At 38.3% G+C, this 14,078-nt stretch overlaps 1 protein-coding gene across 1 annotated transcript in view; it reads right to left on the reverse strand.

Moving 5' to 3' along the window:
• Positions 1–14,078, reverse strand: part of REEP1 (receptor accessory protein 1) — a 51,762-nt gene that overhangs the window by 14,321 nt on the left and 23,363 nt on the right. The window contains exon 6 of the mRNA XM_087713317.1: positions 2,695–2,878. Within this exon, the coding sequence (XP_087569443.1) occupies positions 2,695–2,878 (184 nt within the window). The remainder of the gene's footprint in view (positions 1–2,694; positions 2,879–14,078) is intronic.

The following is a 14,078-nucleotide window of genomic DNA, read 5'->3' on the forward strand; positions in this document are numbered from 1 at the left end:
AACAATGCAGAACACACCTCTACTGCTATGTCTTTGTTCCAAGCACCATCCCTTTTGATTCACATTTTCTGCACAAGAGGCAATCTGCCTAAAGCCTCTTAAAGAACAACTTGAACTGGTAAAGGGCACGTACAAAAAAGCAGCAGATGCATATAAATAAAGAGAGGACTAGAATTGCAGAAGGAAATTTGTCATGCCTCCCCACTTTTCTTTTCTTTTTTTTTATTCCAAAAGGCCTTCCAAGAAATTGGATAAAAATTGGCTCTTTCCCAGTGATTAAGCAAATAAACTCAGTTATACTCAAGTTGCAATTGGGAATTTTCATCAATGAAAATTCACCCTGTACCATTACTCTTTATTGGTCAAAGAGGCTCCCCCTGAATTCTGCATTCACAGGTAGCACTCCCCTCTTATACTGGTAAATGGGGAGGAAAAATATAAATTGGAAGCAATTCTAGACACAGAGGAAAGTGGGTAGAATACGCCTGGATTCAGGACTGCTGCAGATGGTAACCAAGATTAGAAGGGCTTTTGCCCAAATGCATAATATGCTCCAATTGCATTAATTCTTAGACCAGGAGACACTGCTCATTGTCACTCAGTCACTTCCTGATTGCATTAATGTATAAAATACATAGATGCATTTTTCATGGGGTGGTTCTTGAAGAGCATTTGGAAGTTTCAGCTTGTCTAGAATGTAGTGGCCGTTCTTTGTCATGGTGCCTGTCTTGTGGAAGAGCCTCCACCCTGAGATACAGACAGCCCCAACCTTCCTGCCCTTCTGGAAGACTGTGAAAATCTGAATGGCTATAGCAATAGCACTTAGACTTATATACTGCTTTACAGTGCTTTACAGCCCTCTCTAAGCAGTTTGCAGAGTCAGCATATTGCCCCCAATTTGGATCCTCATTTTACTGACTTGGAAGGAGGGAAGGCTGAGTCAACCTTGAGCCTAATAAGATTCAAATTGCCAAATTGCAGGCAGCTGGCAGGCAGCAGAAGTAGCTTGCAGTACTGTACTCTAATCCCTGCAACACTGTGGCTCATTGCCACTTTTTATCTTTTTGCCACCTAGAGATCCTTTAATAGAAGGGCAGATTTATTTGTTTAATAAATCAATTAAAATATATACATAGCATTTTTTCTTTTGTTCATTAATTTATGCTTTTTAGATTTTTCACTCCATTCTTAAATTTGAAACCATAGTAACTTTTGTTGGATCATAACAGAGGTGGTATTCGGCAGGTTCTGACCAGTCCTCGAGAACCAATAGTGGAAATTTTGAATAATTCGGAGAACTGGTAAATACCACCTCTGACTGGCCCCACCCCCATCTATCCTCTGCCTCCTGAGTCCCAGCTGATCGGGAGGGAATGGGTATTTTATAGTAACCTTCCTCTGGAGTGGGGAAAGAATGGAGATTTTACAGTATCCTTCCCCTGCCACACCCACCAAGCTACACCATGCCCACCAAACCATGCCCACAGAACCAGTAGTAAAAAAATTTGAATCCCACAACTGGATCATAACTACCTTTCTATAGTGTATGGAAAAGGTATTCTCGTCTAGCACTTTTATGAAAGAAAATAAAAATTAGCTTTATTTAGGAAATAATAAGTTACATGATTCTATCTACAGCTAAGAGCCTGTGGACTGATCTCTTCTAGCCTGAACTATCAGAAAGTAGAGAGAACTGAATTGAGAGAGAAATTAACAGCCTTGGGAATATCCAACAGATGAAATGTTATCTAGAATTATATGAAGTATATTTTGTCTTTTACACAAGGAAGCGAGAAAAAAGTGCAGTAATTACCTATGCTAAATATTTTGGAACTATTTCCTTAACAATCAGTAGGTTCAAGGGTGAAGAAACATAGCCCATGCAAAGTTGAATTTCAGCAGCATTAACGTGTATGACATTTTCATGCAGTTTTGTTTAATGTAAGTAACATCTCTGCTCCAGCTTTTTCCAAAGAAGGAAGAATTAACTTTATTACCATATTATCCTGGGAGGGTGTAATGGAATTATGCAAAAGATGCTTGCATCCTCAGGAAGGGTGCTTGGGAGTGTGCAAGAGTTGCCCTACAGATCAGAAAAGTGTAAGAGCTTGTAGCATACTGGAGGTCAGATACAGTGAGCAGACGTGCAGTTCATTGGCAGAGTATCTGGAGATGAATGCGAACAACTTGCAACCTTCCCTACTAACTTCCCCCTTGCTCATGCTCCTTGCAAACCTGAAGCATGGGCAACCATGATTAAGTTTGTGCTTCCTGCCAGCTTCCCTATTGAATTGTGGGATGCTATCAGGGGGCATTAGAAATGACAATCATATCATCCTGGCTGACCAAGCAGCATGGTAGTGCTGAATCTGCAGCAGCATAGCAGTGGCTCTAAAGTGGCCACAAGTTTCCCAAATTTCATTCTTCAGGAGCAATGGGTCTCAGCATTGTGTAAGTTAATCTGTTTGAGGTACCTTGGTTCAAAAATTGCTGCCTTGTGACTCAGAGTTTTGCCCAACTGAAGGTTACAAACTCATTCTAAAAATGTCCTTTTAAAGTATGTTTGAAATTGGAACTATTTGGGATCTGGGGGAGTACAAAATTCAATGTTATTGTGTCATCTTGTGTTCATTTTTAATAATTGATGATAGGAGGAAATTTTAACAATTAAGTCTGCAGGCAACTCCTACTAACCTGAATGTCCAATACCGTCTGATGCAATTTTGGAAGTTTTCGACTGACTCTGCTTGCTACTTGCCCGTGCAGAAACTGATGGGGCATGAGACAGTGGAATTGCAGTGCTGCTGGTCTCTCCTCTAATTGTGGTAAGATCTTGCATGCTAAAACTCCGGAGCCTCTCTGACAGCGCTCCTTGACCCTGTGAAAATCAATTGTGACACATAATAACTTTTTGATTCAGAATAATAGGTATTTGTGAAGAAAAAGAGAGAAAGAAAGCGCATATTGAAAATCCATTATTTTGAGTGACAGATTTGGACATACTTCATCTCTCCTTCAATAAAATGGTTTATTTTTTAAATTGTCATGTTTTATGCATGTTAGTATATATGGACATTTTATTCATCCTCATACTCACATAAAATTATTTCTAAAATCCCTTTTGAGGGGCAACTTGTATTGTAAAATTTTGGGAAATTTATAAATGTGAAAAAATATTCCCAAAAGAACTATTTTCTTGACAGAAGAAAGCATTCTCTTCCAAAATTTCAACTCCCCTATTTTGTAGCCACCAGCACTCAGTTTTTTGAGCAATAATGGCATTTCTGGGATTCATCTTTCCTTGCTAGAATTCTTGAGGACATTATAAGCAGGCTGCATTCTTACTCCCTTCTGATATCACCCATAAATTAGTTGGGGAAGGAATTTAAAAAAGCTCATTAGATCATGATCATTTTGTTCAGAACCTTCTTATATCACATTGATTGGTGATTTCAAACAGGAAGCTTTCTCAACCCCTCTGGAGATACTGGGGACTGATGTACAAATGATGTGCTCCATTACTGAAGAATTGCTTTTTCACACTTAAATGGATATAGAATTGTGGCTGCATTTAGTATAGTGGGTTAATCTTTGTTTCAGATTGTCTTAATGCACACTAGAATGACCATTTCCAAACCAATATTCTTAATTATGCCTCTGTAAATTTTGTAGAAGTGTTTTTCTACATAAGATTGAAAAGTTGAATATTTAATATTATTCCTCCTTAGACTGATTTAAAAGTGTTTATCTTACATTCTTGAGGTTCCCAGTATCAAGCATCAACTCACAGAAGACTTGGTTATTACTATCATTGTTCCCCATAAAAATGGATTTAGTTGTAGAGGAACATTTTATCCACAGTTGATATTTCTCAAGTAGTGTCATAAATACAATATACATAGTTTTATTTTCATATAAAGATCACTCTCTCTTTTTCTCAAGTGGTCATGATCTGAAAATACATATTACAGGTGTTTTTTCAAAAGATTTAACATCTTTTGCTATAGAATGGAGATGTAGAAACAATGGTTTTTTATATTATATATAAGCGATTCTAGATAATTATGGTGTTTCAGAGATTAATTCTTGAATAAAATTCTATTTTAAAAGAGGGGGAGGGAAACATGCAAAAATTCTTTTAGCAAAAGAGTTAGAAATACAGAGCTATTCAAGACATTGGCAGGTCTTGAAAACAATCTATAATAAAATAACAAATATAAGATTTGTGTGTGTTAAAAATAGGAAAAAATGAACTTGGGATTTATGGGTTTAATGATAAGACATGGTATAAGATGGAAAGAAGAGACCAATAATGTATCCTTAGAGAGAAAGGATAAAATATAAAATATATAAAATATCATTGCTATAAAGATCAGAAACCACTCTTAGCTTTTTTTCTCTTTCTCTCTCTCATTTTATTTCTCTTATTTACTTAATACTTTTCTATAACTTTATTATTTAAATTTGTAGAGCTTTACTTTGCAAATAACTTATTTAATTTTTTTAAAAAAAAATACATACAATACTCTCGAGCAGATAGCAAGAGCACTTAGACTTATATACCATTCCTCAGTGCTTTACAGTCCTCTCTAAGCAGTTTACCGAATCAGCATATTGCTCCCAACAATCTGGGTCCTCATTTTACCGACCTCGGAAGGATGAAAGGCTGAGTCAATCTTGAACCACTCAGAATAGAACTCCTGGAGTGAGCAATGAGTTAGCCTGCAATACTGTATTCTAACCACTAAGCCACCACAGCTCATCACCACATGCTTTTGATCTGGTAGTAATAAAGATGTAACTGATGTAAACAGGTGTCAACTTAATAAAATACACACAATGACTGAGATTCAATAAAGACAATAATAATCAAAGGCAATACATTTGATTTAAACATAACATACTTCTAGCTAACTGATTTTTTTTCCCAAGGATTTTTTTAATGTGCAATAGGTTTTTCTCTGACTCAGTTATCCCTAGGCTTCAGTCCCTGAGGACTCCAGTCAGTTAAATTCGGAGGCTGCTTGGGTCATGGAAGATATACTGGCTTTCTTCTTAGCCTCCATTCCCAATCTCTGCTTTAGTTTTCAAAACAACAAACCATTTTTCTCTAGCAAAAACGAAGGAGTTTAAGTAATCTGATTTTACAGGTAAGCCAAAGCATGTTACTATCTCTTTTACAACTCTAGATTCATTGTCCGTGATGAATTAATATGGATCGAAACAAAATGTGTTTGCTGTCAGTGGAGCTGACTGACTCATTCACACATGTCTCTCTTTTAAAAGATTATGGGGTTAGCTAAATACTGCTCTGTCTGCTAGGATGACCATGCTAAGAACTGATTCTCTTAACAGAGTGGTTCAGGACCCCTTTGGGGGTCGAATGACCCTTTCACAGAGGTCGCCTAAGACCATAGGAAAACACATATTTTCGATGGTCTTAGGACCCGAGACACCAATTTTATGGTTGGGGGTCACCACAACATGAGGAACTGTAATAAAGGGTCGCGATTGGGAAGGTTATCTTAACACAACCTACAGACAGTCCTTCGACTTATGACCATAATGGAACCTGCCCATTACAGTTGTAAGTCATTAAGGTTATACAGTGGGTCACCAATATGACCAGTTCAATGTTATGACTTTTTTTTTTGCAATGGTTGTTAAGGCATTGCTGCTGTCATAAAGCAACCACTATGATCATAAGGCAACCATATGTTCACTATAAGGCATTTTTACTGAAAACTGGAAGACACTGAAAATAGTCATGAATGCAGCCAGCTGTTGAGCATTCAACATGTGGTCATGTGATTGGAAGGCATTGCAACTTCAGAATCAGATCATAAGTACCTTTGAGGGAGTCCATCATAACTACAAATGGTTGCTAAGCAACCAGTTATAAGTCAGGGACTACCTGAATGTAGAACATGCAATTAGTTAAGCATAAATGGATATGTCTGTGTGAAATATTTATTCATCAATGGTAATTTCTATGCTACTGTTGTCCAAAATAGTTCTGTTGGCAATATCTTTTTTTTTTTTTAGATTCACTTCTTGCATTGTTGTATAATTATTGATCCCTTGAAAGAATTATCTGAACAACACATCTGTCATTCTATCTTAAAGCTATCTGCGGGATAAGACTCCAGGACACTAACTTATTATGGTGGGCTTCTCAGAACTATTCAGTCAGTTTCAGTCACTCTGCTGAGAAGAATGGGATTCTCTTATCAACAGTTTCTTAGGAACACCATTGGATGAAGAGTTTGGTGTTAACAATGCTTCAATGCCCCTCTCTGAAAATCTGTGATTAATGTGATCAGCTTTTCAAAGTCTAAAGCTTCTAAGACAATACTACAACTAAGAGCTGCTTTCAGCTGCTAAAACTCATCCTGGCAGTTCTCAGTTCAGACCTGCACATCTGTTTCTTTCTTCACTAAATCTAACAAAACAAACTATATTTTGGCTGTACTTGGAACAACTTCAGGAAGTAATTGGCTGGTGCCAAGAACAACTGCACATATTTTTTATTAGTTGAAAGATAAGTCTTGATGACATATTCTCATTGGCCATCTAGTATCTGAGGTAGACTAAATTATTCAAGCCAATTGACTAGGGATTCCAGCCTTCCTGATGCACTGAAACAACACCACCTCAAATATTACAGCCGCTCTTGCCAGGTGGCCACATTTTTTATTTAGCCTACCTGACAGGGAATGCTCCCAACATCCATGGCTCCTCATTTCTTCTCCTTATGTAACATTTTTATGATAGCATGTAGCTTCCATACCAATCCACCCAGTTAATTCCCTTTTTCAAAACTAGCTTTTAAATCCTTGTCTACTGGGGGCAAAAATCCAAATGATCACTTGGTGTCAACCAAATATAGAAAAGCCCTAATTAAGTAACTGTTATATTGAATAGTCAATCAGTGGATCCATTGTTTCATGATTTTTAAAAAAATCAATAGCTAATGGTAAGGACAAAAAAAGATTTAAAAAATAGTTCGTGGAGTAACAAAGCAGTGTGCTTGCTAATTAAAGGATAATTTTATTTTATTATTTATTTGACTGATCCCAGGGAGATTAAGACAGCATGCAGAACATGACATAGACTGCTAATATGGTGAATGATATTGGATGCGAGTAGTTTCAGCTAAGTGAACCATAATCACAGCCCTTGGAATGATGCCCTTAAAACTATACAAATAACAATATATACCTATTTTTACATAAGCCATGTGGAGAAGGCAGCAGGTTTTAGGCAACATAACTTTTTGCCAGCTCCAAAGCAGGAAGGGGACATGGCAGCCCCGTGGGTGTGGCCAAAGATAATATCTGTAATTATTCAACAATGAACAGAAATAGACCAATAATGATCCGGACCATACCCACTCTCATGGCCTTCAGGAAAGCTGTAAAAACTTTGCTGTTCCGGCAGGCCTGGGGCTGTTGACCTCACTGTTGAGGTCCAATCCCGATTAGAATGAATGTATGAGGTATTGCTGTTTTTAAACTGTTTCTTTCATTATGTGTTTTGTTATGTGTTTTTTCTCTTTATTTTTGTAAGCTGCCCGGAGTCCTTCGGGATTGGGCGGCATATAAATGTGTCTAATTAATTAATTAAGAATGTAGGCAATGAGCAACTAGCTTTGGTGAAAAATCTTACAAATGACTTATTTTGCACTATAGGTAGTCCTTGATTTAAGACCACAATTGAGTTCTGAATGTTGGACCTAGGTCACTACAGTCATAAGTCAAAACAGCATGTCATTAGGCTCCATTTTATAGCTGCTTTTATATCAATCATTTAGCAAATCATGTGCCTAAATCCAGCTTATCCAATGGGCATTTCTTGCCAGAAAATGGCAAATAAGTCACAAAACATAATTCTGTAATTCTGAAATGCTGCAACTGGTCATAAATGTGAGGCAGTTACCAAGCACCTGAAATACAATCAAATGACTGTGGTAGTGGTGTAGCAGTTATAAACTTGAGGATGGACCATAAGCTACTTCTTTTGAGTCTGTTGTATCTTAGGCAACCAGTCCTAAATTGAGGATTACCTTTAGCTGAAACTTTTGAACTCTCTCCCATTATAGCAGCTGCTGATATAATGCACTCCAGCCACTCAATAAGTTACCAATAGATGGCTGCTAAATATTTCAGTCTCAAAATTATCCTTTGCTCTTTACATCTTGAAACAAAGATGTATGTATTTTTTGCATCCTGTGTTTCTTATTCACTATAAATCTGTATCAATTAACTATGGAACAAAATACATGCAAATGCACAAAAACATTATGGACAGAATTAGTAAATGCAATCATCACTATGATTATTAATAACAAAACAAAATGATACCAGATATTACATGAAATTCTTAGGAGCCTATGTTTATCTGGGTATCATCACGGTTGAATGCTCTAGATAGGACTTGCATTTCAGTAAACATGCATAGGATTGTCATTTAAGTTGTTAAATATTACTTGGGAAAGATATTACTTAATTGAAAAATATTTTCATTTAAACCAAACACTAAACTGTTAGTGTTATATTAGAAATAACTTCCAAGAAAATGTATTTTTCTTTTATATATTTAACTAAAAATACGTATTACATGAAATCAATTTAGTCTTTTTCCACAAGTATTTCATTAAATAAACACTTGAACTATCTCAAAATGTATTTATATTATCAGTCTGTATAAATTTCTTGATATACTTTGAATGCGTTTTGTCTTCATTTTTATACATTTTTCATTAATGCCTCCTTTTTAGACAATAAAGATAGCTATAGCCAAAGGTTTTTAAAACCTCTTTAAAGTGAACATATTTTAGAAGCTGTATTTTTAGATTTTTGTTTAAAATACTAATATGAATATAAATAAAACAATATGTAAAATATAAAACTTAGTAACTGAATTCCCATATTGAACTTTATTTTTTTAATCTTAGTGTTATTTGAATTCTACAATTATATTCAAATAACACTAAGATCAAACAATAAACCTTAATCTTAAAGCTCAATTTGTGAATTCAGTTATTCAAAGATTATTATAGTACCTGGTTTACAGGTTACTAAAAATTCATAGCATAGGTATGGGTCCCCCAAACCTCTTTGAAGTTCTTCAGGATTGTACCACCAATGCTTAGAACTGAATAGTAAGTAAATTTTGGTGATGTGATTCCTACTCCTCCCTTTTTAGAAATAATATAGAAATAAATGCTTTTAACTTCTATACCTAATGGACATATTTTGCTTTGAGCACTTCCCCAAAACATTAAAACGTTGCCCCAGATGTGTTGAACAATGCAAATAAATAATAAAGTTGGTACATTTTTAATCACAGTCTTTACATAGAAGAGTCTTTAATATTGTTTCAGGTGATTTTTTTCCAGTAGGAATTGATCACTAAGTTACATGGGCTGTGTAGCACAAGGCAAAAATATATTTTAGAGTGAATGGAGGCACATATATGACAACTTTCTAGAGCTTCATGTTCTGCCCCCCCCCCCCCCGGCCTGTGAATCACCCAGACACAGGCTTGGCTGTTTGCCACTCTTTAATCACTGAGTTATCGACTCCTTTGGCTGAAGGTCCAGACAAGACTCACATGCAAGAATAGTTGGCAGCAACCCAAAATCCAACAGGCACGGATGCAAGACAGACAGAGTTTTGCAATACTGTTTCAAACGGTTGTGTCCTGCAAATGTCCCCTCCCAATTTCTCCACTTATATACTCTCTTGGGAGGGGCCAAGCCACAATCACCTGGGCTTAATTATTGTCTGAGTCTGACTCCGGAGCTGCTGCTTCCGTTTTTCCGCCCTTCTTAATCTTGTGTCAGGGACAAACTGTCTTGGATCCTCCCCACTGCTCCATGCCTCAGGTACCTCCTGGTGGCCAACCAGCCTCTCTGGTCCCTGCTCTGAGTCTGAACCCTGCCCAGGGTCCTCCACATCTTCCCTGGCAGACTCATATGGTTCCTCGCTATCTGAGTCCCATCAGCAGCTCAACCGGATCCTTCTGGGCCACAACAGCTTCATAAGATGTCAATTTTTTTGGGAGTGCACAGCAGCTGCAGAGGGGGACATGATCTCAGAGAAAAAAAACTGCTTTAAAAATTGCAGATATGCTGTATTTGCACCTGCATATGCTTCAGAGCATCTTAGGTGAAGTTCTGCATGAGCCCTGTGTGTTAAAGTGAAACCATGTAGCCACTGAATGACTAAATAATCCTGTCATAACTAAGGTGAAATTGATATAAAAGTGGTAAACTACTCCTATGTTAAATGGCACCTCTGCAATTATTGTTATTACTGATTACTCATAATTTAAAGCTGAATGGATCAAAGAAAGCAGAATAACAATGTTCCACATTTTACTCTTGATAGTGTTTGTTTTAGTAAAAAAAAAGCATGCTGGTCTTGCTTGATAATATGTATATTAGTTTAGAAGTTAATAGAAACCTTCACAAGGTTACCTGCCCATCTTTCAGATCCAAATGCAAGAGAAAATGAAGGAGCTGGGTGATCTAGCAGGTAAAAAAAAATCCCACTGTGGCAACGTATAAAACAAATGTTAAGATTGTTCTACAAGTAAGTCATAGGTTGTTGAAAAGCTGTATATACTACATACTGTACCACCTATTCAAGGCCTTGCTGTTGTCATTGTAGAGTGCTATGTGTATATACTGAGTGATGACCTCCACTCTAGGAGTTTTGTAGAACAATTAACAGCTAATTTCTCTATACCATGGGTGCCAAACTCACAGGTCATGTTGCCATCACATGATGTTTACCCCATCCACAGAGCTGGAGTGGGCGTGGCCCAGGGGTGGGTTTCAAAAATTGTTCGAACCTACTCTGTGGGCGTGGCCTCCTTTGTGGGAGTGGCTTGCCACCCATGTGACCTGGTGGGAGTGGCCAAGACGATGTTACTAGATATTACTAATTACTAGATATTATTAATATTACTAGATCATTATTAATGTATAGATAACTGCGGGACATTACACACCCACCCACACCCACAAACTATGACAGTGCTAGGAAAACACCCAAAAAATAAAAATCCCCCCCCCCCCCAAAAAAAAGACTGCCAATGAAACCAGGTTTTTTTTTCCTAAGCCTAAGAACAGGGAAGACAAAGTCACTGGAATAAAAGCCATCAAGGCAACGTGGAAAATTATAAAGGACAGGCACTCACAGAACCATCAACCACCTCAGAATTACCTAAACAAGGAGTGTCAGCCTCTGCTTCACTGTTGCTTCGGCTGCCATGAAACGGGGAGGGAGGGCATGGAAGAGTTCTGGAATTCAAGCTTCTGCAGAGGGGTTTTTAAAAAGAAAACAGTCTTTTTGGGAGGGGGAATGGGCTGTGCTCCTGGTTTTGGGGATTCCCACCCACCCCCACCAAAGACCAGTTGCAAATCTCTCCAAATCCTTTTCAGGATTTTCTTTTTAAAAAATGCCTCTCTGCAGACGATCTTGAAAAACCCCATCCCATCTCTCCTTGCCTATAGTCTTGGAAGATTCCACTGAGAAGCTTCTGCAGAGGGGTTTTTAAAAAGAAAACAGTCTTTTTGGGAGGGGGAATGGGCTGTGCTTCTGGTTTTAGGGATCCCCCCACCACCAAAGACCAGTTGCAAATCTCTCCAAATCCTTTTCAGGATTTTCTTTTTAAAAAATGCCTCTCTGCAGACGATCTTGAAAAACCCCATCCCATCTCTCCTTGCCTATAGTCTTGGAAGATTCCACTGAGAAGCTTCTGCAGAGGGGTTTTTAAAAAGAAAACAGTCTTTTTGGGAGGGGGAATGGGCTGTGCTTCTGGTTTTAGGGATCCCCCCACCACCAAAGACCAGTTGCAAATCTCTCCAAATCCTTTTCAGGATTTTCTTTTTAAAAAATGCCTCTCTGCAGACGATCTTGAAAAACCCCATCCCATCTCTCCTTGCCTATAGTCTTGGAAGATTCCACTGAGAAGCTTCTGCAGAGGGGTTTTTAAAAAGAAAACAGTCTTTTTGGGAGGGGGAATGGGCTGTGCTTCTGGTTTTGGGGATCCCACCACCACCAAAGACCAGTTGCAAATCTCTCCAAATCCTTTTCAGGATTTTCTTTTTAAAAAATGCCTCTCTGCAGATGATCTTGAAAACCCCCATCCCATCTCTGCTTGGAAACTTCCGCAACTTCACAGTAAAAGCAAGTAAGAATTTCTCTCTCGCTCGTGAGATTTTCTTTACTGTGCAAAGGCTTGGTTTAAAACTGCAGGCTCCCGGGGAGGGGGGCAGGGGAAAATGCTGCCCATATGCCCCCTTCCAAAGCAACCTTGCAGGTTTTCAAGATCATCCGGAGAGGCATTTTTTAAAAAGAAAAACCCTGCAGGCACCCAGCGACAGGGGCTAGGAGCTAGGAACCCGGAAGTTAATTACTTCCGGGTTCACTGACGAACCGGATCGCAAGAACCGGTGCGAACCGGCAGGAACCCACCCCTGGCGTGGCCTGCATGTGACGCATACGGCCCGCAGGCCGCCAGTTGGACACTCCTACTCTATATGAAAGGAAACTATGTAATACAATGTATTGCAAATTCCACCACTTCTTCTAAAGGCCACTCAAACACTAAACGGTATACAGTTTATATGTGAAATAGTCTTATCTTCATAGTAATAGGAAAACAAAAACAGCTTAAAAAACATCCTAAAGAGTAACAGTTTTATATTTCATATCAATCTTATTTATCCTCTAATTTCAATTAATACTTTTTAAATAACTATTTATATAAATAACTTAATTAGGCAATTAAACCTCCCCTTGAAAGCATAGTATAGCAAACATATTCATTTTGTCCAATGTTTAATGATCAGGATCATCTGACATTTAATTGTTACAAGTTATTAAATCAATGCAATAAATCAACTGAAATAAAAAATAATAACATTGCTTTACTTGATTTCTTGATTTATCCTTGATTTATTTATGACCATTCATTCAGCAAGTGACTAGAGTGGCTTTGGGTGCATGGAGCCTCAAGGATCCGAGATCATTCTTAGTTCAGAAGGAGTTGCATTACCCTATTCAAACCCATTTCACATCTTAGGAGTTCTCCTGGATTCATGTCTGAGAATCACTAGGACAATTTTAGCACAGCTCCAGTTTGTCCATCAGTGGTGACATTTCCTGGATCATAGCCTCCTGTGCTTAGTCACTCAAGCCCTAGTCATCTCTCATCTGGATTACTGCAGTGCATACATGGGGATAACCTTAAAATCAATTTGGAAGCTTCAGCTGGTGCAAAGTGTGGCAGTGAGAGCAGTCTTTTAGGCCCCTAGGATGGCCCATATTATATCTCTGATCCGCAAACTTTAGGGGCTACTTCCCAGTGCAGTTCAAGTGTTGGTTTTGACCTTTAAAAACCTTAATGTCATAAGTCCAGGCTACCTGATGAACCATCTTGTTGTCCCACTAGCAGAAGCCCACCTACTCATGCTAGTAGAAAGGGCCTACTGTAGATCCTGTTGGTCAAAGAACTCCGACTATCGGGATTCAGAAGAAGAACTTTCTTTGCTGCAGAACCCATCCTTTGTAACATCTTGCTCTCCAGGGTAAGATCTGCTCCCACCCTCCTATTCTTCTACAAGAGCCTGAAGACTTGGTTCTGCTGACTGGGCTGGGTTCCACACTGGAGATGGCTGCTGAATTGATGGCTGATTCCACCTCCCATCCCTTTCTCTCTGATTTCCACTCATCCACTTTTTGGTTATCATATTGGGGTATTCTGATTGTTTTCTTTTTCATTATTTATTCTATAGTTCTATTATTTTACTTCAGTTTTGTTTACATTATTATAATTTCTTCCTTTTTATTGTTGTAAGCCGCTTAGAGTAGTCCCACGGTGAGATAGATGGAAAATAAATGTAACAGCAATCTGGCTGACTGCAACAAATCCAAGGGTGGGTTTCAACTGGTATGGACCGGTACTCCTGTACCGTGACCCGTCAAAACCACGCTCGACTAAGCCGCGCCCGATTAAACTGCGTCGCTGACGTCATCAACAGGGCGACAACAGCCAGCACAGAG

Source organism: Thamnophis sirtalis, unplaced genomic scaffold (genome assembly GCF_051295495.1).
Source record: "Thamnophis sirtalis isolate CommonGarterSnake01/CBP01778 unplaced genomic scaffold, rThaSir2_p1.2 scaffold_4, whole genome shotgun sequence".
In the NCBI taxonomy this organism is placed as follows: domain Eukaryota; kingdom Metazoa; phylum Chordata; class Lepidosauria; order Squamata; family Natricidae; genus Thamnophis; species Thamnophis sirtalis.